This window comes from Leptosomus discolor, chromosome 2, assembly GCF_034619465.1.
Source record: "Leptosomus discolor isolate bLepDis1 chromosome 2, bLepDis1.hap2, whole genome shotgun sequence".
Taxonomy (NCBI): domain Eukaryota; kingdom Metazoa; phylum Chordata; class Aves; order Leptosomiformes; family Leptosomidae; genus Leptosomus; species Leptosomus discolor.
Genome location: NC_141392.1, coordinates 91,929,336 through 91,952,414, shown reverse-complemented (window position 1 = coordinate 91,952,414; position 23,079 = coordinate 91,929,336). Strand labels below are relative to the sequence as shown.

The 23,079-nt window shown below is 37.9% G+C and overlaps 1 protein-coding gene across 1 annotated transcript in view; it reads right to left on the bottom strand.

The window, feature by feature from the left end:
* The window catches only part of IMPG1 (interphotoreceptor matrix proteoglycan 1), a 61,756-nt gene that overhangs the window by 16,644 nt on the left and 22,033 nt on the right, over positions 1-23,079 (bottom strand). The window contains exons 6-12 of the mRNA XM_009959335.2: positions 22,827-22,918; positions 19,682-19,828; positions 16,560-16,618; positions 14,715-14,735; positions 13,070-13,323; positions 11,706-11,782; positions 10,688-11,225 (exon numbers count right to left, since the gene is read on the bottom strand). Of these exons, the coding sequence (XP_009957637.2) occupies positions 10,688-11,225; positions 11,706-11,782; positions 13,070-13,323; positions 14,715-14,735; positions 16,560-16,618; positions 19,682-19,828; positions 22,827-22,918 (1,188 nt within the window). The remainder of the gene's footprint in view (positions 1-10,687; positions 11,226-11,705; positions 11,783-13,069; positions 13,324-14,714; positions 14,736-16,559; positions 16,619-19,681; positions 19,829-22,826; positions 22,919-23,079) is intronic.

The following is a 23,079-nucleotide window of genomic DNA, read 5'->3' as shown; positions in this document are numbered from 1 at the left end:
TCATATTAAAATATATGTTAAACAAGAAAGATATTATGCTAAACAGAGAAGTCCAGACTTGATTGGTATTCACATCAATAAAATCAATAGAGAAGCAAGACTGAGAAGCAGTGAATTTGCAAATATGAATACGTTTCTGCAAAGGAATGGAATCAGACCTGAATAAGAAACGTGTGAAAATAACCTAAAGCTTTATGAACACCTGGAAACATCTAAATGTTGCAAATACTTCTGCATGCCACTGCAACAATTTTAGAGCACCCCCAAATGGAGATCCTGGAATATTATTTTTGATTTATTTTACTTTAGAATGATTAGAAACAAAATCTGACAGGTTACAATATCTGTCCTCCAGAACTGAAAGCACCCTCCAAATACCTGCCCACTTTCTCTATTTTTCTCAACTGCGTGATAGGAAAGAGAAGAGCAAATTTTGGTAGATGATGGGACCACCAGACATTTTTGTGGTATTGAAGTTTATTAGTTTGCAAAATGGTAAAAACAAAACAGAAGTCACATGATATAAATTCAAGTAATGCGTCGACCCAAGGACCTAAAAACAGGAAAGAAAAACATGAAATTAGAAAGGTAAACCTGTGGCCTCTAAAATCAGACGAGCACTTTGAGACTTGACAAGAAAAATTAAAATACTGAATACAGTGGGTTTTTTTCATACTATATAGTCACTTGTATGTGAAAATCATGGAATTAATGGAATGAAAGTCACAGAATGAGGAGCGTTTTATTCTTCTAAACTGTTGTGCCTTGGATGTAGGTAATCTGATTTTGAAATGGAACCAGTGAGTCTGTGAGCAAGATATGGAAGGAGATATTTAACTGGGAAGATCCTGCTGGTTTTATACTATGTTGCGCTGTAAGAATATATTTCAGTTTTAGTGATATAGATAATGACTTTGGGCCAGATGCCTTAGCACTGACTTGGCTTGTTAAATCCATCCATCATGGCCAGACACTGAATCTGAGCAGCTCACAACAGCCAGAGCACTGTTATCTGGGAGCAGGCCGTTTAAATGTTAAAACTAGCAATAACTACATGGTACAGTAAAATGGATCCGTACAGCCTTTAGCTTCATGTTTGCTTTGAAATTCCCTAAGAGACTTTCATAGAACACTGGGGTGCAGAAGTCTTAAAACATATGCTAGTTACTCAAAACATTACATTTAAATAAATATTTGGGATTATTCTCACATTTGGGTTAAGGTACATGGATTTTATTTAACTTTATTAACTATTGTTGAGTACAGGTGATAATACAAAGATGAAACTTTGTATTGAATCTACTGTAACAAAAAGAAAGAGTAACTGCTCATAGAATTTAAAGACGTAATGGGAAAGTAAACCAAGGAAAAAAAAAAACTAGTTAGCTATACATAAACTACCTTCCTCTCTCCATATGAAAGAAACACTAAGTATAACCAATACTAACCTTCTTGCAATAGTTTAAAAAGAACTTGTCAATAAGAGGAGAGAAAACTGGGTTGCAGGAAGAATTTTTTTTTTTGTAGCTGCAGCTGATGCTGGGTGTGTTCTCCTCTGCCCTGCCATCTATCACCAACGAAGTTGTCTGTCCTGATGCTTTCAGGTATGTATTCTCCTCAAGCCACACTACTTTTTTCCTTTTTTGGAGCTTTGCAGGATCATGTAGGCGTATTGTGAAGTTATTCAAGAATTGTTCAGCATAATTTCGATTTTTATTGTTTCACTTTAGAGTGTCAGTTATGAAATGGGGAATAAGATATTTAATAGGGATGAGAATGGAACTTGGACCTCATCTTAATGATCTGAGAAAAGTTTAGCCAGGTCTTCAGCCAGTGCTCTAGGGTACACAGATATTTAGGGGAAAGTAAATGTATTACTGCAGCATTAATTTTCCAACTTTATTCCTTCTAATCTCTAGGAAAAAGATCAAAACAATGGCAAGTCTTATTGAAAGGTAGAACTTAGGAACTGAAAACCTCAGGTATGAAGACACTATTCATGAATAATACTTCTTTTTTTCTTGGTCAACCCCTGGCAGGTTTTGCTGTGCCAACAACACCTTCCTCCCACTCTGCTTGAACGCTCATCTTTCCAAATTGCATGGTAATAAGGATGGTTATTAAAGGAATGTTTGGCCATATATAAAATTCTAATTGTAAACTCAGTTTTCTGTTGTTTGCACCACTATTCTACAAGTATTTCATTCTATAATAATTTAAAAAAATCGACCAACTGGGGAAGAATGAAAAAGAAACCTGAACATGTAAAAGCAATAAAATGAACAAGAAATGAACTATTTTGCATCCAGGCTTGTTTTAGTCATGTTCTTACTAATGTACATCATGATTTTACCATTCTACAGGATGAAACTGAAACTTCTGCCTCCTCCTAATTTACAGCTGGGTGTCATTGTTTAAAATTGTGTTTAGTCCTTTCCTCTACAGACCTTTCCATTAAGTTGCATGGAGAAAGCAATCTTAAGAACTTACTGGAAAAAATGCATATTATCTTCAACCAGAAGTCAGAACTTTTCTTTTTCTTTCTTTCTTTCTTTCTTTCTTTTTTTTTTTTTTTTTTTTTTTAAATTTCAGTATGCAAATATGTAAGATCGATACTGGTAGGAGTTTTGCACATTCTGGATTTTCGTAAATTCAAACATCATTAAATTTAGTAGAAACATTATTGCAGATTTGCCTTCATTTAAGATTTTTATGTATTTTTGTTTATTAGTTTTAAATACTATGGCAACTTTCAGACTGAAGAATAAGCAGCTTAAATTGATATTAGCACCAGTGTCATCTATGTGAGGCATTTCAGGGGTGGCTGAGAGAATCAAAGTTGAAAGACCAGATTCAGAGCACCCAAGTTACAACTTGCCTGTAGTAGTCTAATGCAGGTGGCATCAGTTATCACCTAACAAGGAACTGACTATTAAAAATTCCAGGCTGAGCTCAGATGGACTTTCCTGCGCTGGAAGGATACTGAATCCTCCAAAGAGAGGACTGTAATAATTTTAGAAATGCTTTATTTAGGGCATGTTACTCTCAGCAGTACCACTTTACCTGATACTTGTTCCAACTGGACTACATGACATGGAAGCTTCATCAGTTTCATTCATTTATGACCTGGTAAAGGGTAATCTTACACCCCCAGCCCAAAAGTCTGTATTATTTGTTTTAAAATATTTTTCTTATTTCACTATTGCATTTGTCAGAGGTTTTTAAATAACTTAATTTGTGACATTAATGTCTTAAAGTTATTTGTGGTACTGGCTCTTCAAATTCTGAACTTTTATCTGCCTTTTTATATTCCTTTTTCATGAGAGGATTAGAACTACTACAATTATGTCTGAAGACGGTAAACTTCCTGAAAGAACATTTTAGCGCTTTAGTTCTAAAGAAAATTCATTTTCTGGAACAAAGTGCATTTAGACCACATGCAGCAACAGCTACATGTCCCTCCTGGAAAGAGAGCTCCTTCATGCACAGTAGCAAAGATGGAGAAGAATTATGGGTGGATTGCACGTTTGTCAGGTTTTCAATGTTATCATATGGCAAGTATTCCTTCCTTCCTCTCACTTGAGTCTCTATAGCCTTTGTGGCTGCTCCTTCCTATGCAGCAGGCAAGAGAACTTTCCCATTTTTCAGCTCTAGATCTTGTCTCTGCACACAGGCAGAAAGGTTTGGTTTTAACACAAGTTGGGATCTGAAATGTATGAAAGCCTGTATTACGTATGTTACATCTCACTCATAGCGGAGGGTCACCTGCAACCAACGAAAAGCTCAAATTTTGACCAAGGGAGTGATTTTAAGTCAGCAGTGTTATTATGAATTTGGAGGGAGGGAGCTGATTAATTTGGAGTGAAATAGCATTGAACATGGAAGGGGGCATCATCAGGCAAATGCTAATTGTAGGAGAATTGATAGCATTTAGGAAACGAAGGTACTGAAGGGTGGTTAATTTTGAGTCTAAAAGGGCACATTTGAGGTACATGAGAACTGGCTGCAGCAATGGAGGTGACTATCAATATACACTGACGACTGTGTGAGAGAGAAACCCCAGGTGCCTGCATAGAATATGAACATCTTGTCCAAGTGTACACATGCAGAAACAATGGGGTAGCAATGTGTGACTCTGTCTGGGGAAGGGATTTGAGAGTAAAAAGTATGAGTGAACAAGTGGCAGAGCGCTGAGGTGTAACTTCCTGCTGTGTATATAGGTGGAGAATGAGGTGTTACGTTTTTTCATTATACAAATGGCTCGGGATATTTGCCTCCTGATAAGCAAATTTTCTTAGCAGAAATATAAATTGTTTTCTGTACTTCACACGGTAATTTCAACAAGTCATTGGAATTACCAATTGCGTATAAAGTAAAGTTTCACTTGTTTTGGTTAACAGGCATTTATATTGCGTATTTGGGGGGTATGAATAAGAAATCATATTTGAAAGAAGCAAAGCTTAACCTTAAAGTAAAACTGAACTGAAGTGATCGGATAGCTTAATAATTTAAATAAGTGGCGTGTTAAATTGGGAAAATAGATTGTTTCTCTCATACATTTTTGCTTGGATTAGTCATTTCATTTTAGCATTTTTAGTATGTTTTGAAGACATGATGCAGTTTTTGTCCTATTCAGGTTATTCCTGCTGTTCCCAGCACACAGATAGCTGTGCAGCAGGCTTTTGTTACACTTTGGCCATATGCTACTCACTTTAACTCGTTTAGGACTCTTCAGGATACCTGTAGTAGTCTGAGTATGCGATTCTAACTTTATTATGACAGTGAACATACTATGAACTTTTTCTTAAATCTGACGTATCATAATATGTGCCAGCTGAAACTTTTGCATTCAGCCTTGTCTTCACAGATAGCTTCTAGACTAATCAATATTGTATATAATGCTTGAGAAAATGACTCAGCTAGACCTACCTGTTCACTCCTCCGAGCTTGAGACTGAGCAACACCTCCATGAAAAGCATTCTGAAGCAGCGAGCGACAAGTGAACAGGCACAGAGAGAAGCTGATGGGGGAGAATGTTGAGACAATCCTGTCAGTTCATGGTCAAAGAAAACATAAGAAAAACAGAAAAACATGCAAGGGAACAGGGGCGTTCTTACCCTGTATAACCATCGATGTGAAAAAACTGGTGAGCATTCCTGGCACAAAGAATGGGCGAATTCCAATCCTGGGAACATCCAGAGCCGTTCTTCCAAGAAGTAATACGGTTTTCTTTTCCATGACAATGCTAGTTATGCCAAAGAGAAAACTATGCTAAGCACAGATGCTGCTTAGGCAGCTGGAGATGAACAAGAGGCAGAAAGGATCCCAAACATTCAGAAAACGGAGTTTTTTCTAGAGATTGCCTAGAAATAGTAGTGAGTGAGGAGTGCACAGCCGAATTAACTGTTGGGCAGGAGGAAGATATTAAAGGGGACTGCTCACTCACAAGGCTGTGTGAACATGAGAGCAATTATTGAAATTAATGAGGCTTTTATCAGTTGCACATACAGAGATCACCATCTACTGCTCAGCAGTGTTTTTTTCTCAAAGACAAAAGTCTGTGATACACCCTGCAGAGTCTTCTTCTCTCAGAGTCTTTGTTGAGAGGCTGAGGATGATCCAGGCTGGTGAAACTGTGATGTAGTACAACAGAATCAATGACGTATTTTACTGCTAGCTTTATTTTGTCCCATGCTTCTGGAAAAACTTCTCCAGAGATAATGTTTCCTGCATGATGGTCAGGATTTTGGGATAACAATTTACCTGGATTGTATAATTTGTTAGTAGCTACAATTAAAACAAATACAAATTAAATTTCTTCTTACTGTTTAGGAAGTAAAAGTATATAATTATTGTTGTTGCGGAATTCATGAACTCTTTTTCTGCTTATACATTCATTTGCATTTATTTTATCGCCAAAATTCTTTCTGAAATAACAATCTGTCTAATATGTTACAAAAGTGGCTTCCTTTCTGAATGGTCATGCTGTTTGAGAAATAGGAATACTGCAAAGAGCAGTAGAAGAAATTTAACGATAGAGAAGAGATGTTGATGAGTTAACCTGAGGGTTTTGCACTGGTTGTAAATGAAAAACAGATTTTGAAGGTGCTACATTACAGAAAAACCTTTTTGAGTAGTCAAATGTTTAAACCACAATATCTGATCCAGGCATTTCAGAAATTTTCAGTAAGAGGTCTGGAAATTTGTACCAGGATTTTTCTCTTAATTCTATTCTATTTCAAATTCAAAGGTTAGGCTTGCTCTAAAGACTTAGAGCTTAGCATCTTCCTAGTAGTTCTCGGCTACTTCAAGGGGTGGAGCAACTGCCATCACTGTTTGGCCAGCACAGCTGTCTAATCCTCACTGGCCTGCTCTTTGCTGCCCACGGACAGCATCACCGTCCAAGATGAGCACGGTATCATCTGAAAGAAGCTTCACACCTGCTCCTGGCTTATTGCTCCCACTGGCTGCCCAAGCCTGACAAATCCCATTCTGCATGGTTAAAAGGACACCTCTCGTTATTTTGACTCCTTATCCCTCACTGGTTTTTACTCTCCTTTCCCTAGAAGTTGTATGCAGAAATTTGTGTACATTTGTGTGTGTAAGTCAGAGTCTGATTATCTTTTTGGGAGCTGTGAAAGGATTTTTTTTTTATTGCTTTGCTCAGTGAACTCAGATAGGCACAATTAAAGTAGCTGGCGTAGGTTGTAGACATTCAATGTTCAGGGGTCTGTAGTTACATTCATCTTGTAGTTGCACACATATGATAACCAATGCAATAAGGTCCATCTGTGAAAGATATAGCTGATGGCGATACCTGAAAGAACCTCAGACTATGTTATTTCCAGTAGACAGCTTTTCCGTTTGTGGTAAAGAAGAGTGAATTTAACGCTCTAAACATCTAAAATTTGCTCCTTCTTCCTGACCGTAGGGTAGGGAAATGGCTGGAAATTAATGTAGTAGAATTGTAGGCAACTGTTTAGACCCTAACCTTCTGTTCAACCTCATACAGCACTGTCTGGTTAGTTCCTGCTCTTTCACACTGGCAACAGTAAAAAGTTATGGGTTTTTTGTTTGGTTGTTGTTTGGTTTGTTTTTTTTTTTTTTTAGATATTACTAAGAAATGCAGCTATGAAATGCAGCCAGACACAAAGTGTGAAAAATTCTGCACCCACTAGTGAGGAATTCTGCTTGCTGTATTAAAATTAGTATCACTGACACTGTTGACTTCAATAAAACTTCTGTCATAAATACTGTTAAGTCCTGAATCTCCTGATCAAATTCTATCAATTCCTATGAAATTCGCAACGTCTAGGAAAAGAATACAGGGAATGCTGTACGCAGGACTGGCAGAATTGAAAAAAGCTATAGAAAGAGAAAAAAGAGTATACACTATTTACCCTTTTAAGCACTCAATAAATAGATTTTCAACATCTCTCTTCTGTTAAGCATGCAGTATGTTTTGTGTGCTATAAGATTTTAAGCAGCTCTGTGTCATTGCTAACATGGCATCCCTTCTTTTTAGACAGGCAACAATTATTTTTCTCCTGCTGCAGAGGGAATGATGGAATTCTTATATTCTAGTGCTTGTTTTAGACATAACTTACGTTCCTCAAAAGAGGAACAAGATAGTGAGCCTTATTTTGGAGAAGCTGTTTTTACAGCTCTAGACAGTTCGTTCTGTTTTGCAGATTGATGGGTTCCAACCCAAATGTGCAAGAAATAATTTCTTATAGTGTTTAAAGCATCAGTACCAGGTGCTTACAGGATCAGACCTGCATTTACAGAAGATCCATATCTCTTTAAGCAAACAATTCCATGCTCTGGGGGCACAGGCAGTAATGGCTTTAGCAAAATTTTTTTACTGAATTTCAAATTATATGAGAAAAATTTGTTGCAGAAATCTCTTAGTAAGTGTTGAACTTTCCATTTGTTTTGTCCTTTCTAAAATTTCCCTTGATCCTGATATTTGCCTAATGACAATGAAACTCATTAAACTATGCAATGTATTGTCTCTGAGGATCATTTAGAAACAGAGAATCTAATCCCCATTTTGAACTGAGGTATCAGAGCCTGTGCAAGAGTCAAGTGAACTGTGGTCCTACAGTGTCACTGGGGATCAACCAAGCAAGCTTGAGCCTTGGGGCCAGAGAGATCCATCTCCTGTATCTCTCCTCCCATCCAGTGAAAATAAGTCAGGCAGTAACTGTAATGAATTGCAATAAACAATTGCAGTTATAGATCTAAAGAAAAAGAATGGAACTAGTATCTTCAGTGTAAGCTGCTATGCATTTTTGAGGGGTCAAATATCCTCTGCTTCTTCTCTTCAGTTGGTTAGAGCTGTTAGACTACAAGATTTCCCAGCTATTTAGCAAATTGAGAAATAAATATGTGGCTTTATGTGTTTTTTATGACATCAAATCCCTAACCCAAGTGAATAGAATGAAAAATGTGTATGACTTTTCCCGCCTTGCAAATGTAATACTTTTCCACTGTTATAATGAATGTTATTTAAAGGTATGCTGCACTGTTATTTGAAGGTGTGCTGTGCTTTTATCAGTAGCACTACAAGACTTCTCAGCATGCATTTGAAAATAGTTGTGTTTAATGCTTTTTGTCATAAACTTTATTTTCAGAAACAGTTGACAACTGATTCTTATAAGAAGTGATTTTCTAATCTTTAAGTCACTTTGCTAATCATAAAGTATTTCACTTTCTCTCACTTCAGAACTCTGTGTATAAAGGCAAGAATATAGAACAGGAAGTTCTTGGTCAGTATATAAACTACCAGGTGCAACAATATGACCATGGAACACACTACGGTCTTCCCTGTCCACAGCTGACTAGTGCATGATCCCAGGTGGCAGCTTTTACATTTTTTATCCATTAAAATGCTGACCTTGTTATTTCATGGATCCATAAAGAACAATACTATAGACAGTACACTACATGGGCATTCCCCCCTCTCACATTTCTGCTGTGTGGGCCCATTGTGAAGGATGATAGCAGCAGGCAGTGGGGCGTTTCCGATCGGTTATGCAAACATTGCCGGTTTGCCTTACAGGGTGTGGCCAGGCAGCAGAGATGAAGGTGTCTTTTTGCTGCTTCTGGGCGTGCTGGGTCAGGAAGAACATCTTGAAAGAAGGAGGAGGGTTCATTATGCTCACTCCAAGAGGCTTCTGGAGTGCAGGGTAGGACATGAAAGGCCAAGGACTGAGCAAGGAGAGAGGTGGCTGAACAGGGACAGAGTAAAGCCTCTTACGGGAGCAGGGGACTTTCCTCCAGCAGGGAGCAAACTTACAGGCTTTGAGGATGTCATTCTTGGGGCTCCAGAGACACTCAGTGTGATCGTGCAAGCTAACGCATATTGTGGGAATTTTGCCCTGAATTTGGTTTTGGTTTCTTTTTCTCTGCAGGTTTTTTAGTATTGCTTAGAAACTACATGGGGACTTCAGAAAATCATGCTGACTCCTATGAAGTTCTTACCTGCCCTCTGCTATTCTGTTGAGAGGGTCAGTCAAAAATCTGAGACAGCATATCTGAACAGTCATCCAAGAACTAATTAATCCCATGTGTTTGTAGTGACCTCTTGCATCTTACGCAGCTAGCACAGGCTTCTTAGAAGTGTAAGTAAAATTAAAGTTTACTGACCTAACACTGAGATGGTAAGGTCTGACTGGGGAGCAGGAGAGGGAGCAGACAAGAACTGGGACAGAAGGAGTGCAGCAGCGGAAACCATGGCTCTTGCTGCTTTGCCAGTGGAGGCTGCTGCCCCACACTATCCAGTTACCCGCACACCATAGATCTCCGCAGTGTCTAGTGTGGCTTTCCAAGCCTCTGGTGGAGGTGGAGCCAGTAGCCTTACTGACATTTTGCTTCCTAGGGGAAAGCCTAATTTGCCTGGGCCCTAAAGCTGACTCTACTATCTTTGTCTGAACTTTTTTTCATCTGTAGGGTCAGGGCTTTTCTTACAACCGTGGGAAACACATCTATCATGTATTTTTCATTTTAAAGGCTAAATTATAAAGATTTTTCCCCACTCAGACATATGTATGCATATACTTTTTTGATTTATTATGTGTTTTTTGTCATATGTCTGGTTGCCTCTAAAAAACTCTACTATGTGAATAAAACTGCACGAATAAACAAGGAAAACAGAAATTTAAAAAAGTTTTTCACATTCATCAGACCTGTAGATATGTAAACTTTTCTGAGTGGTGGTACTCTTTGCTTGGAATAAGTTATTCTTTGATACTCTCGCTGCTGTCATCCACATCTGTAGAACCTAAAGTAATTTATCTTCCATGTTTTAAATACTGTTTTTTTTGTGCTAGATTGGGATTTCCTTTTCTTTTTTCTTTTTTTTTTTTTTTTTTTCCCTGAAAAGTCTTTTTGCTTTCCCTTTTTGAATTTTTACCACAATACCTTGAACAAAACGTATAATTCTTAGGCATTTGTTGTTGGGGTGTGTGGTTTTTTTTTTTTTTTGCTCTGACAACCTTGAAGTCAGCTACATGAACATTTTCCTGAAGAGGGCATCAGAAATGTAAATTTTTCACGTTTGATGGTGCAGAAAAATTTCTGTCACAACTGAAAGGAATGCTTACTGTACTTACATGTGACTGTATGTGTCATAACAACTGGATCTCTCCTCCTGTCTCTTATGGAAAAATCTTTTGAATCTTACCTTGTCCAGACACACTGTCTTGGTCAGCTTCCTTGAAAGGTGGTCCAGTTGTATCAGTCAGTTCTTTCTTCTCCTCAGCTTCACTGTCCTCATCTCTGGTTTGCAGGAGATTAGGCGGGGTAAAGCTACCTGTGGTGTAAATTGCCAGCGTGGTAGCCTGCTCCGTTGGAGACTCATAGCCGTCGGTGATTAAGTCGTTGCTAGCAGAATCATCTGCTGGAGGAGGCAAATAGGAATCCTCTGGTTTTGGAGGACTGCTAGTGCTACCAAGGGCATTGAAAGGCACTGTGAAACTTTGGTGATCAGTAGTGGTATATTCTGTGTCTGGAGGAGATCTGTCCTGAAAAGGTTCTCTGGAGGGTTTGGTAGGGAACAGAGGTTCAGATGAAACAAAATTATTGAAGTCTTCAGGGGCACTGATCTCTCCACTTAGCACAGGGATACCGGTTGTGAATTCTTTGACCAAGATGTCTCCTGTTTGGTCCACTGTTGCTGGGCTGGGGTAACCTAGTGGGAGTTCCACACTCATGGAGTCCTCCTGAAAAAGTAGCTTTCGTTATTATGTTTAACTTCCACTGCTAAAAAGGCCAACAATTTTTAGCCACAGGAACTTGCAAACAGCTAACTCAGCATGAAGTCATGGGATGTATAAAATGTTTGGCATCTGCATGTGATCCTAATCATGTTGCCTGTAATTTAAAAAATGGTCAAAGATGACTTTCATTATCCCTGTCAATTGCTCTCCTTCTGTCATGAGATGTATTACTGAACTGGTAAGACGTTGTTTACTTTATAATTAAAACTGGAAGAGATAATCGAGCAGTAATATTCACCTGCAAATGCTCTAAACAGTATTTCTGTTGCAATATAACACCACATCCATACTTACAACATTTCTAAAAGGCAGACATGTATTTTAGCATAAGAGCCTTTTTCTGTATATTTATGCACATCTTAAACTGTTTACTTTAATTTCTCATTGAGAAATAATTAAATATAACAACTAGTATTAGCTTACCAAATCAGGGCCTGCCAGAGGAATAGTGACCACGGCCTGGATATCATTATCAAAATCACTAGGTGGTATAATAGATTCTGAAAAAAAAAAAACCAAAAAGAAAGAAAGAATTAGAGAACAGTATTTCAGTGGTGGCACAATGAAAACTGATCAAAACACATAAACTCAATAAAAAACAGTATTAAAACTATTCTCCATTAAAAAAATTACTCTAAAAATCCATTTTAAGAAGAAAGAGGCATACATTTCCATTTAAACTGGCAATTATGATGAAAACAGGAATTTTATATGCAGTATTCATTGTACTCTTTATTTGGGATAAACGGGATAGGTCTGCAGAGAGCTGAACCATGGCTGAATGCTTAAAATCAGCTGACATATGAACTGCTCAGTTAAATCCGCATGGGCTATGGTGACTCATTATATTATGTTGTTCATTAAGCCTAAATTCTTTTCAGTTTTACCCAGAGTCCACATTGTTACTCTCAGTGTTTTGGCTTTAGTGCCCAGTTGTTCCTTTCACCCCCTCACAGGAGCTCTTTAAACGTACTTGTGTGCAAACTGTTTTTCTAAAACTGATTACTAAAAGTAACTAGTTGGAAAGTTGATTAAAATAGTTATTATTAAAGTGTTCTGTATCTATGAATTTTTTCCTTGGGCCTTTTAATCTATATTAAAATATGACAATTTGTTATTACAGAAAGTATTAGTTTGTCTAAATTTGTTTTGGCAAGAAAGTATTGCTATTTGCAAAGGAAACACTACAGCTAAAATTTGGTGTGCATTTTAGGATTGTTTTCATAAATAGGCATACAAAAAATATTTTAAATTATTTTCCTCATTTTTAACCCACCTCCCCAAAACTGGGGCTAAGCTAGCTTTGAAAAAAATCATTGATGTTCTAGAAGGGGACAGGTATTAGCTGGAATACTAAACAGGACGTAGCCCTCCAAACTTCTGCTGGAGGTCTTCACACCTAACTTGTCATCTACACTCCCTCTGTGTTTCACACCACTGATTTTAGCTTGGGATCAAATGCTCTTTAAGATGTCTGTCTCTGACTTCACTGGAAGGTTAGATGGCTTGCCTACAACTGAGACTTAGCTTTCAGAAAGCTAAATTTATGTTAGAAGAAGCCTTTTTGTCTTATTAAAGAAAGGAGACTGTCCAAACTGGGAAATTAAAATGATACAGTGAATATTTGTATTTTGACTTATATCTGTGCATCCTTTGGATGCTATGCAACACTTAGGAGAGCGGGATACATTAAATGAAAACAATCTGTTAGTGAAGCAAAGATGAAATTCCATCATTTTGAAAGGGCACAAGTCAGACTTGTGCCTGGCACCGGCCTGCCTACTGACCATCAGTAAACTGAAGTGTTCCAAGATCCATTGGCAGGGACTGGTCTTCGTGGAGTGCTATGGCAACCAGTTGCTGAAGGTCTGTTACTGTGAGTTTAGTTGCTGATATCTCCCTCTCTTCCTTTGGAGAAAGTAGAATTTTTTCGTTTTCAACTTTATTGGAGCCAATAGTTGAGATGTCATCTGCTGTGCTTCTGATTTCTGAGCCATCTCTCTCAAAGTTCACCACATATCGTGCAATAGTGCTGCTTGATCTGCAAGGGGAAGATGCAAAAATGCCCAGTGCAGCAAAATCAGTTACTGGCTGAGGACTGATTTTACAAACAAACAAACAAACAAACAAACAAACAAAAATACATACAACCATAACATATTATCTTCTGTAAAAATAATGCAGGTATACTTCTTTCTAATGAGACTGTAATCTTCAAATTATTTTGCTATACCTAAACCTTTTTTCTTCTAGGTATAATCTTTAATAAAAATTCCAATATTGAAGAAAATTATGAAAATGTAACATAATTCAGTTTAATCTGACTACTCAGGGACCTGTAGAACTGGTAATATAGTTTGATTGGTTCAACTAATCATAAATGCATGTTAGCATTACTAGAAGCCGTAATGGCCCATTAATTATGCAGGAACCTATGAAAAGGGATTAAACAGTTAATTCAACTACAGATAAGAAAAAATCCTATCACATCTGGGGCAATTTTTTACTCTTTTTTTGAAGAAGAGCAAGGAAGTTAGCTAATGTGGCAAGCAAATCACTTTTCACAATGGGAGTTAGCTTTTCCAAGTCCAAATGAATGTGTATAACTTCTCCCTGGATGTACTTGTTTAACAGAAGTCTCAAATTTTCACCATTACATCACTTTTCATAAATGCCAAATTCACTTAATTAAAAGGAAAAAATAACGAGTACATTGTAAAACATCTGTACTCCACTATGTTGCTTTTTATAATATCAAATAACTGAGAAGAGAGGAATTTCGCTTTATCTAGTATGTGCTATGTTTTGGCATTTATATGACATTGCAAGAATTCAGGAAAAGCATTAGACAACTCTTCCTTTTAAACTACGAGTAAAAGAGAAATTCTGGAAACTGCTAGACGAATTATTCCCTAGCAGCACTTTTAAGCAACAACAACAGACTCTGTAGCTGTTTGTATTACCAGTCAAGAGCTGTGGGCGTTTTATCAAGCTAGTAACTTGTCTCTTTGCCATTCTATCTGGCCCAAGAATAGAGATAACTAATCAAATTCTGTATAATTATTGAAGATAATGTGTATATGGGAATGCAGCTAGGAAACAGCAGATCAAAAATGAAAATTTAAATATGAAGTTTCCCTATTTTTTTCTCTTTCAGTTTATGACTGACAGAGATCTTTACTCATCTGAATGTGAATTTTCTTAGGTCAAACAATTTTCTTCAGAGAGATCTTGACAAAATTTGATTATGTGAACCTTTCAGATTGAAGTAAAAGCTGTCACCGCTGCTTTATATCACAGATTTTGTACTTAGGCAGAACACAAGTCAATTCACTCTGTCTAATCAAGATAAAGAACATTCATTGATATATCCATGTACATCTAATAGTCTATAAAATGATAAATCTTAATTATGAATTGCAGACAAATTACCCATCTTTCTCCTTCTTCTGTCTTCATTTCATCACAGAAGAAACAGCGTGATAAAGGATTGCAAAAGAAAGAAAAACAAAGATTCATGTGTACTGGTAAATCAATCATTTGTACATCAAAAACATCTTTTGACAATTTTTTTCTTATCTTCTATGTGTAGTCTGTAATTTTTATCTCTATGTGAATACGATAGCCTACTCTCCATCATTTCACTTTTCCCCTTCCGCACAATGGGAATCTCCATGTTTTGAGTGGGGAAACAGGAATTTTGTTTTACCTTAATAGTTTTAAATATCTGTTTTCCTATTTCCCACTACAAATGGTGTAATTTGAGCACTGTCATTGCTAATCTACATCTTTATGGTGGCAATGAACACCTGTGACAACCGTAGCAACTATTACCGTCACCACACATGGTGCCTATTTAGATCTTAGTCACAGGGGTAACTTGACCTATTAATTACCTCTGGAAGACATGGCTATGTTGACCTTCTGTAATATAATGTCCTGTTACTTTCCCTGATGAATTCTTTAGCATATCTCTAATGTTGCTCTTCCATATTGTCTTGTGGGAAATGCTGCTAATATGTGCCGCAATATGGCTAAAGAGAGAATGGACAGCAACACCTGTCTTTGCTGATCTGTAACTCTCAGGAGCTAACTAAATTACCAGACGATGAGAAGCAATCCTGGTCTTCCACATTGATGAATGTGCTTTCATATCAGCTCCTAAGACCAAGATACTAAACAGACATGGATCCCAGACCTCCTGCAGTCACAACTGAAAGAGGTTAGTTACCACAGGTTGTAACTATGAGATACTACTACAGATTTTCCCTCCTTGTTCTGCAGTAGCCAGCGTTTTGGTTTTTTGCTTTCATTATCAAAATGCAAGCAAGTAATTTTCACTCTGTTTTGCTCTTCTCTCTCCTTTTCCCCAGCAATTTTGCAGAGAGAAAAGCTAGGAAGAAGTATGTTCTTGTCTAAAATTGCATTGCTGTGTGAATATTTTTCAATATGTATTGAATATTACTGGAAGGACTGAATGTTCCTGATGCTGTGCCATAAGCCCATAGGAGTTTATGTCTTTTTTCCTGCTCTTTATTACCTTTCAATTTTATGTTATTTCTTACTATTAGTAATTTGTTTTCCCCTTGATTCTTTACATAATGTGCTCTTATCTGTAGAAGCATACCCATTTCAAATACTCAGTTTTTGACTCCCCCCGGCCCCATAGATTCTCTGTTGAGATTGAGATCTCTGTTGAGATTCTACAGTAGCTTGTATTAGCAGTAAACATACAAGGAAGATAAAACTAAAGTAAATGGCAAGATAGAACACAAATTTATTTAAAAAATGAAAAATTTTAAATTGTTTGAAACATGTGGGAATCACCTATTGGGGAAGTTTTATATGGATGAACGTGTGTTGTCCTGCAGCCTTCTCTTGTCAAGACACCTTCAACTGTGATCTACAGGATCCACACACAAAAAAAGTAACCACCAAAATAATGATACTCCTAACTCTTTACCTTGTCATTTAAAGAAGTTCTTAATGCAATGTTGTTAGAAAACAATTTCAAAGGATTTATTGATTACTACACCCCTCAGGGAATCTAAGCTGCTTCTTAATAATTCAAAACCTCACAGTCTCACTTGGGATGTGTTGCACTTCTCTCCATATTGTCTCTGTGTTGTTGCCAGTCTCTGTGTTGTTCCCAGAAATCTATTTTCTTATTATAGCAATACATCCCCCGCTATTTTATAGGTCTCTCAAGTTGGAGGGAAAGAATGAAGAGGAGAATCCTAATAGCCAAGATAAAAATTAGTCTAATTTTTTACTTACTTAAATCCTAAGACATGGATTTCTTTGAATCCTGGAAGTTTCTCAAATATTTTTTGCATCTACAAAAAACCCATAAGATCATTAATTCGGTGTAAGTTCTACCACTAAAAAGCAAGCACAGGTTGACTACCTAGCATTTTTTGTATTTCTGAAAGAGCTTTAGGAAAAAGCCTCAACTGCCCTCTTTGTGGTATCATGATTGCTCAGCTTAAACACAGTATTTGGCTTGTATATGCTGCCTGTATTACCTGTTAATATGAAGTACAAAATACAGCTTTTTTTAGTAGTGTAATTATGTAAATCAGTGCTAATCTAGTTCATAATAGAGCAAGTCAAACATGAATCAAACAGCTTTCTCTTTTTCAGCAGTTTTGGTTCATGAATAATTTTGTGATTCAAGTCACCTTAACTGTAAATTGTTAATTATTTAGAAATATTAAACAAATGCAGATGGATTTAGTTTATTTGACAAATCATTTATAAATGAAACAGTTTTGTTTTGTACAAATAGAATAACTTCATGTATTTTTAATTCTGGTATAAACAATTGTACGATTACACGGTTTTGAACAGAAGAGACAGTGTGAAGAATAAACAATCAACAGAAAACGTTAATTCTGTATAATTTTTCAGACTTTAGGATAATTTAGGCTATTTTAGGATAATAAGTGTTTTTATCAACACTTCAAGAACCAACAATGTTTTGAGATCCAGCTGATTGATCTTTTAGTCTTTTCCAATTGTAGCAACATTTATACAGCTAAGTCAAATGAAATTATGTACATCTACTATGCCAGAGGACAGGGATTTTTTTTAAACACGCAGTTCAACAGTTCCTTTCTGATTCACTTCCTGGTGCTGTTAAGTACCAGGCAACACATCGTCTAAGCCTTTCATCTGCAAGCAAAGCCCGTGGAGTTGAGGCAATTCAGCTCTTGAAAAGAAGTGAAAATCTTTTTAAGGAATCAGATCCTTTTAATTCAGTGTATCACTTAAAAAAGTATATGAAATAATGCAGTGCTCTTTCCTTTTCCTTAGCTATATAATTTTGTACAAACCCAGCATACATGTAAAACTCATTCATGCATGAGAGTTGGTCAGAACTGGTAGGGAATGGGTGGTCAGACCCATGGCTTTCTCTGCATCTCCAATGTAGGTCAAGTGAAGAAAAAGTAGCAGAACATCAGTATGTTATCACAATACCAGCTATCAGCCACACTGTATAAGCCTAGATATCTTTTTTTTTTTTTTTTTTTTAAATCACAGGAAGCAAAAGAGAAGATAATGTCTAGTGCAGAAAATGCCCTGCCATCTGCGCTCCCCTTGCCCATCTCTCACAAGAAGACAGTAGGAAAAGAACTGAGGTAAATACTTCATTTTGAGCTTGATCTGACTTAGTAAAAGTGGTGCAGAAGCAGCAATTAGACTGTGGGAAGATTTTTAAATGTTAGTAATGTGACTAGTACTTATTGAAAATAGCAGAGATTAAGGGTCTAAATCATTAGAATGCAATTAATTTTCCTAAACCTAGGCAAGCACTATAATTTTAGATGCCTTAAGGTCATCTTCTGCTCAGTTGCTGGTTCAAAAGAGTGCAGCTGTCATATTTGAGGCCTTTGCAGATGTATTGGATAACCTCAGGAACCTAAAATGGCACCAGATATCTATGTTTAGGTAACTGAACCCCCTTTTAGCCATGTTCTGCCAGCTGACTGTTGGCATGTGCTCTGTTCAGTCTCTTCTTGGTTCTCCTTATATCTGAATGAAGTTGAAGCTTTCTTTTAATTGTATGCACATGTGTAGCTTCCTATTTCCTCCTTTTTACAAGTGAATCTCAATTTACTGAGTAACATAAGCATCTGAATCTGCATTCAGTTTCTCATGTGATTTTAAATGTATGTTGTGGTATACAGATATACTTCTGAACATCTGCACTATAATGTCTGCTGTAACTCTTCCCTCTTTCCCTGTCCTGGAATGAATTAGAAATTGAGCTTGGAATTCCACAGCCTCAACCTTTGCAAAACTTCTCTGGAATTTTTACAGGAGCTGATGTAGCTGGATGTTTTAATTCTGAATCTAACCTACTCACTCTCACATTTTGAGTGCTCTTGTAAAACTGTCTTGTATCAAGATTGCCCTCTGCCTCCTCCATGACTGATCTTTGGAGGAAAGCATGCGAGGTGTATTTCATGGTACCGGACTACAAATAATTTTCTATTCAATGTTGCATGCCAAGAACAGCTTTGGACTCTTTAAAGTGACAGATAAAATTTGAAGACAATGGATAATAATTTAACAAACTTTGCAATTCTCCCCCTCCAATTAATGAAATAACTTAAAAGTCAGGTTGCTGAATTACATCATTACATGTGTAGTAAACAAAGTCTGCAGGAAGTTCCATTTGAGGATAATACTGGAAATCTCCAGAGAAGCCACTTTTTATCAGCTCTGCCAACATATCCTTCAGCATTTTTCTGTGCATATCTGAAACTGAATCAAGATAGTGAAATAGCTTGCACTAAGGACTGCTCATGAAACTGATGAGAAGCTTTAGTTAATTTTACTAAGAAAACCTTTTGGGAACCTCTAGTCATTAACTGCTATCTATTAAATTGATAGCTGAACATTCAGTGAATATTATTAATTATATGAAAACACTACAGATGTTCCAGTTCTTACAGAAACTATGGTAATGCACAACAAAATGACTGGAAGTCCTTTGAAGAATAGTTCCGACAACAGTAGCTAATTACTTTTAACATTTGTATTACATTTCTCATTAGGTTTATTGTAGAAATTAAATTATGACAAAGTACTGTCCATGAATTCCTGATTAAGCCCGAACAATATTCCTAAAGTTACTCTGTTCATCAGCTATCTGAGGCTCTACTGCTGACAAAGACATTAGCTTGTTAGCTTGGTGGCTGAACAGGTGGCCTAAACGAGGGGAAATGCTGACTATACATGAAGTAAAACTGAAGGTCTTGACACAACAGGAATTATCTATTTCAAGTGTGGGCAGTAGATTCTAATTCTGTTTCATGCTGAAGGTAGTTTCATAGTATGAATCTCAGCCAAGGTACAAAGCCAACACTTTGGCATTCGCTCAGCCTCCTTACCTGTAGCTGAAATTTGGCAGCTAGTTGTCGGTATTGTGGGGAGTTGGGATCATTAAGTTCAGCTGTGTACTCCTGATCAGTGAGAGTGACACTGAATTCTACCATTTGCTCCACAGGCAGTTCTGGGACTGTATTTGTTCCCAGCTCCTGGAAAAGGAGAGGAAAAAAAAGGGGAGAAATAAAACTAAGTGATTTTCCCCCCCGATTTCAGTATTTACTAGGTAGAAGGGTTCCCTTTTAAGCCCATCCCCAAAACAACTTTCTGAACCATATCCTACAAAAGGCGAGGGTTCCTAGCCACATCTGTTGGCTTAATTCTTCTGCCTTTGCAAACGAGTTTCTCTTACTGTAACTTGAGAGTAGCCTTTGATGTGCATAAATGAAGGCAATGAAAAGGATCAAGCCATTTCATGCACAAGTCTTCTTATTTCCATCATCGTTAAAGTCATGCAGATTTACTCGCCACTTTGGAGGAAAGTGTGTGACATAGAGTAACAAACAAATGCTAAAAGCCAGTTGGTATCCTACCCTCAGAAAACTCATAGTCAACCAGAGCGACTGCTAAACTCTCTGTTACTGTTTTATGTTCAGATGCTTGTATTCATTTTTTCCTGATAATAGAGAAGAATTAGCTCCACCTGTGTTACACCTTTCCTGTGTAGTTGACTTTACTGCTACTGAAAGTGCTATTTTGTTTGCTGTTTTCTGGCACTACTTGCAGTTTTGGCCTATATTTACTAGTTTTTTCCTTTAATGTTAAATGCCAAAGATCTATTCATTTGTAGGCTACGATGTGCTGGCCACAAAGAGAAAAGCCACCATGGGTGCATTTAGAAAGATTTCCTAATTCATCCTAGATAGAAAGTTTGCTAAGTTAAGATCAGAAGTTGCCTCTTGTTCCTTATTCGCAAACAGAGCTGAGCTTCAAATTTCAGGTCCTGGAATATAAGTGCCCGAAGAGATGATGCAGAGAGGCCACCCAGGAACCTCCTGCCAATCTCTCAGTCCTTCACAGATCTTATTGCTAATGTTAACACAGATTATCCCTGCGTTTCACTGCTGATGTATTTCATTACACAATTTTTATTTTTTTTTTCTGAACAAAACCTTTCAGGGTTCTGTAAAGTTTGTCTGTTAAAAATATGAAAGTCTTGGAACACAAAACAGGTTTTTCTTTACTGCATGTACTGCATATACATTGCATATTTATACTTATTAGCAGTACATACTCTGTATTCTTTAAACACATTTTTTATAGTTTTATTTGCTCAAGGGCAATTCTACTCCCAGATAGACTTTTTATACCTTGGATAAACAAACAAACACAACAAGAGCAAGACAATGATCAAGAAGAAACTGGCCCAAAGGAGCGGGAAGCTCATCAGCCTGAATCCCACAGAGAGCTGATGTTTCCACTTCTGCTGCCAGGTGGGTTGGCACGAGGCTGCCAGAGACATCTGTCCCATACGTAACACCAAAGTTTTGATAGCTTCCAAGAATAAGCAGAACAAGAAATGTGTGCAATTATGGTATGTCAGGAGATAAGAGAGAAAATAAGATGTTAATATAATAAAGAATGAATGAAACTGGAGACAACTCTTTCTGCAGTCATTGATTTTGCATGACTCAGCTCTGCTAAGTCATTCCTTAGGATGCCCCAGTTTTAGAGGGACATACGCTTTGTGTTGTATGTAAAAAATATGGCTCATCAGTTAGAGAAAGAGCATTCTGTAATGTTCTATCATATAAACAGAAGATTAAGGAATATGCACGTCCTATATAGCTGCTTTGTGACTTCTGAGGAGCCAGCCTTTAGGGAGCTGGTCACCAAGGACTGGGCCAAGAAAGAATGAGGAGACCTATAACATGGAGGAACCAGTTAATGCCAGTCTCCCAGTACGTCTCAAACGTCACAAACAAGCAATTTTGAACTCACTTTTTCCTCATATTCGGTCTGCTTTTTTACTCCAACAGTTATGATACAGGTATTAGCACACAGTTGACAATATTAAGATTATTTTACTTTCTTAGATCCTGAGGACGTAATCATTTTGAACAGTAAAAATAGCATTTATCTGGTATCACTCCCATACAATTCCTGTGTTGGAGCTGAGCAGCTTGCAGAGGTGGACTGGAGAATGGTGGCGATTTGCCAGCGGTGTGATGGGGGAGGCTTCGGCCAGCATTTCTGCCCTCAAATTCTTGGCGGCAGTAGCACCACGACCTTGAGTTCACCCGAGTAAGGAGGAGGCAGCACGAGCCTCTTCCTACAGCCAGTAGAAACAACAAGATAACCCCTCAGAGTGGCTTTTTGAGGAGCTGCTCTAGAAGGGCGAACTTCTCAGAAATCGAAAAAAAAATCTCAGAGCAAAGCAGAGGGGAAGTGCAAGGGGCCAGTTCCCCCCGGGGCTCCTCAGGAGCAGGCCCCACCCTGGGCCCTCAGGCCCTGGCGAGGCCTTGGTCTCTCTCCAGAGGGAGGTTCCAGATGGTTCCCTGACACCACGCTGCTGTACTGAGAACAGGGCTGCCTCCCTGCCACCCCCAGGTGCTGCAGCCTGGACAGGGAACATGGCAGTCCCTCCTATCACCCCCACCCTTGTCTTGGATGTAAGTGGCCTGTGGTAGCTGCTGTAAACCCGCAAAAGAGGCGGCAGCCCCCAGCGCCATGCTACATGGTTGCTCTGAGGAGACATCAGCGGAGATTCCCTGTTTGACAGCTGGCTGTCTAGCAGGAAAAAAGCAAGAAAAGGAAAAAAAAAAAAAAGAAAAAGAAAAGCAAGTCCAGTCCTGTCCCCTGTGTCATGGAAAGCTCAAAAGGAGTGCATTTTTAGATTATTTAATGAAGAACAAGGTTACAAAATTGTGCAAAGTAGGCAACGGGCCCCTCATTGAAAGAATGAAGTCTGCCTAAAAGCTAATTGACATGTTTTTATACTTTCTATTGCATATGAAAGAAGCAATATGCCCTATTCCAGTACAGAACAGATGCTAATAAAACCCTTCAGTCCTACGAGCAGTAACAGAGGGGAGCACTCATGGTTTATAAACACTGGGTGTTTATAAGGCTTCCCCCTCTTTTCTGTTAGCTGAGCTCAAAAAGAAGAGGTGAGTGAAAAATTGGGATAGGAAAACAGGCTGCCCTCACCTTCACAGGAGTCTTCGTGTCGTTAACGATTTCGTTGAGCAGTGTGCCATTAGGTACCGGTACGTACGGAGAGAGGGATGTGCCAGGGGAGCCTGGGGAGGAATTAAAGTAAAATCAGGCAAGAACAGCTTTGCACATCAAAAATCTTCCCTTTTCTCTGTTGGTTGGATGTCAACTCACTGGAGAAGCTTTCATTGTGCAGGGTGTGTTTGAGCACAAGCCTGTACCAGTGAAAGGTGGTCATGACTTAAGG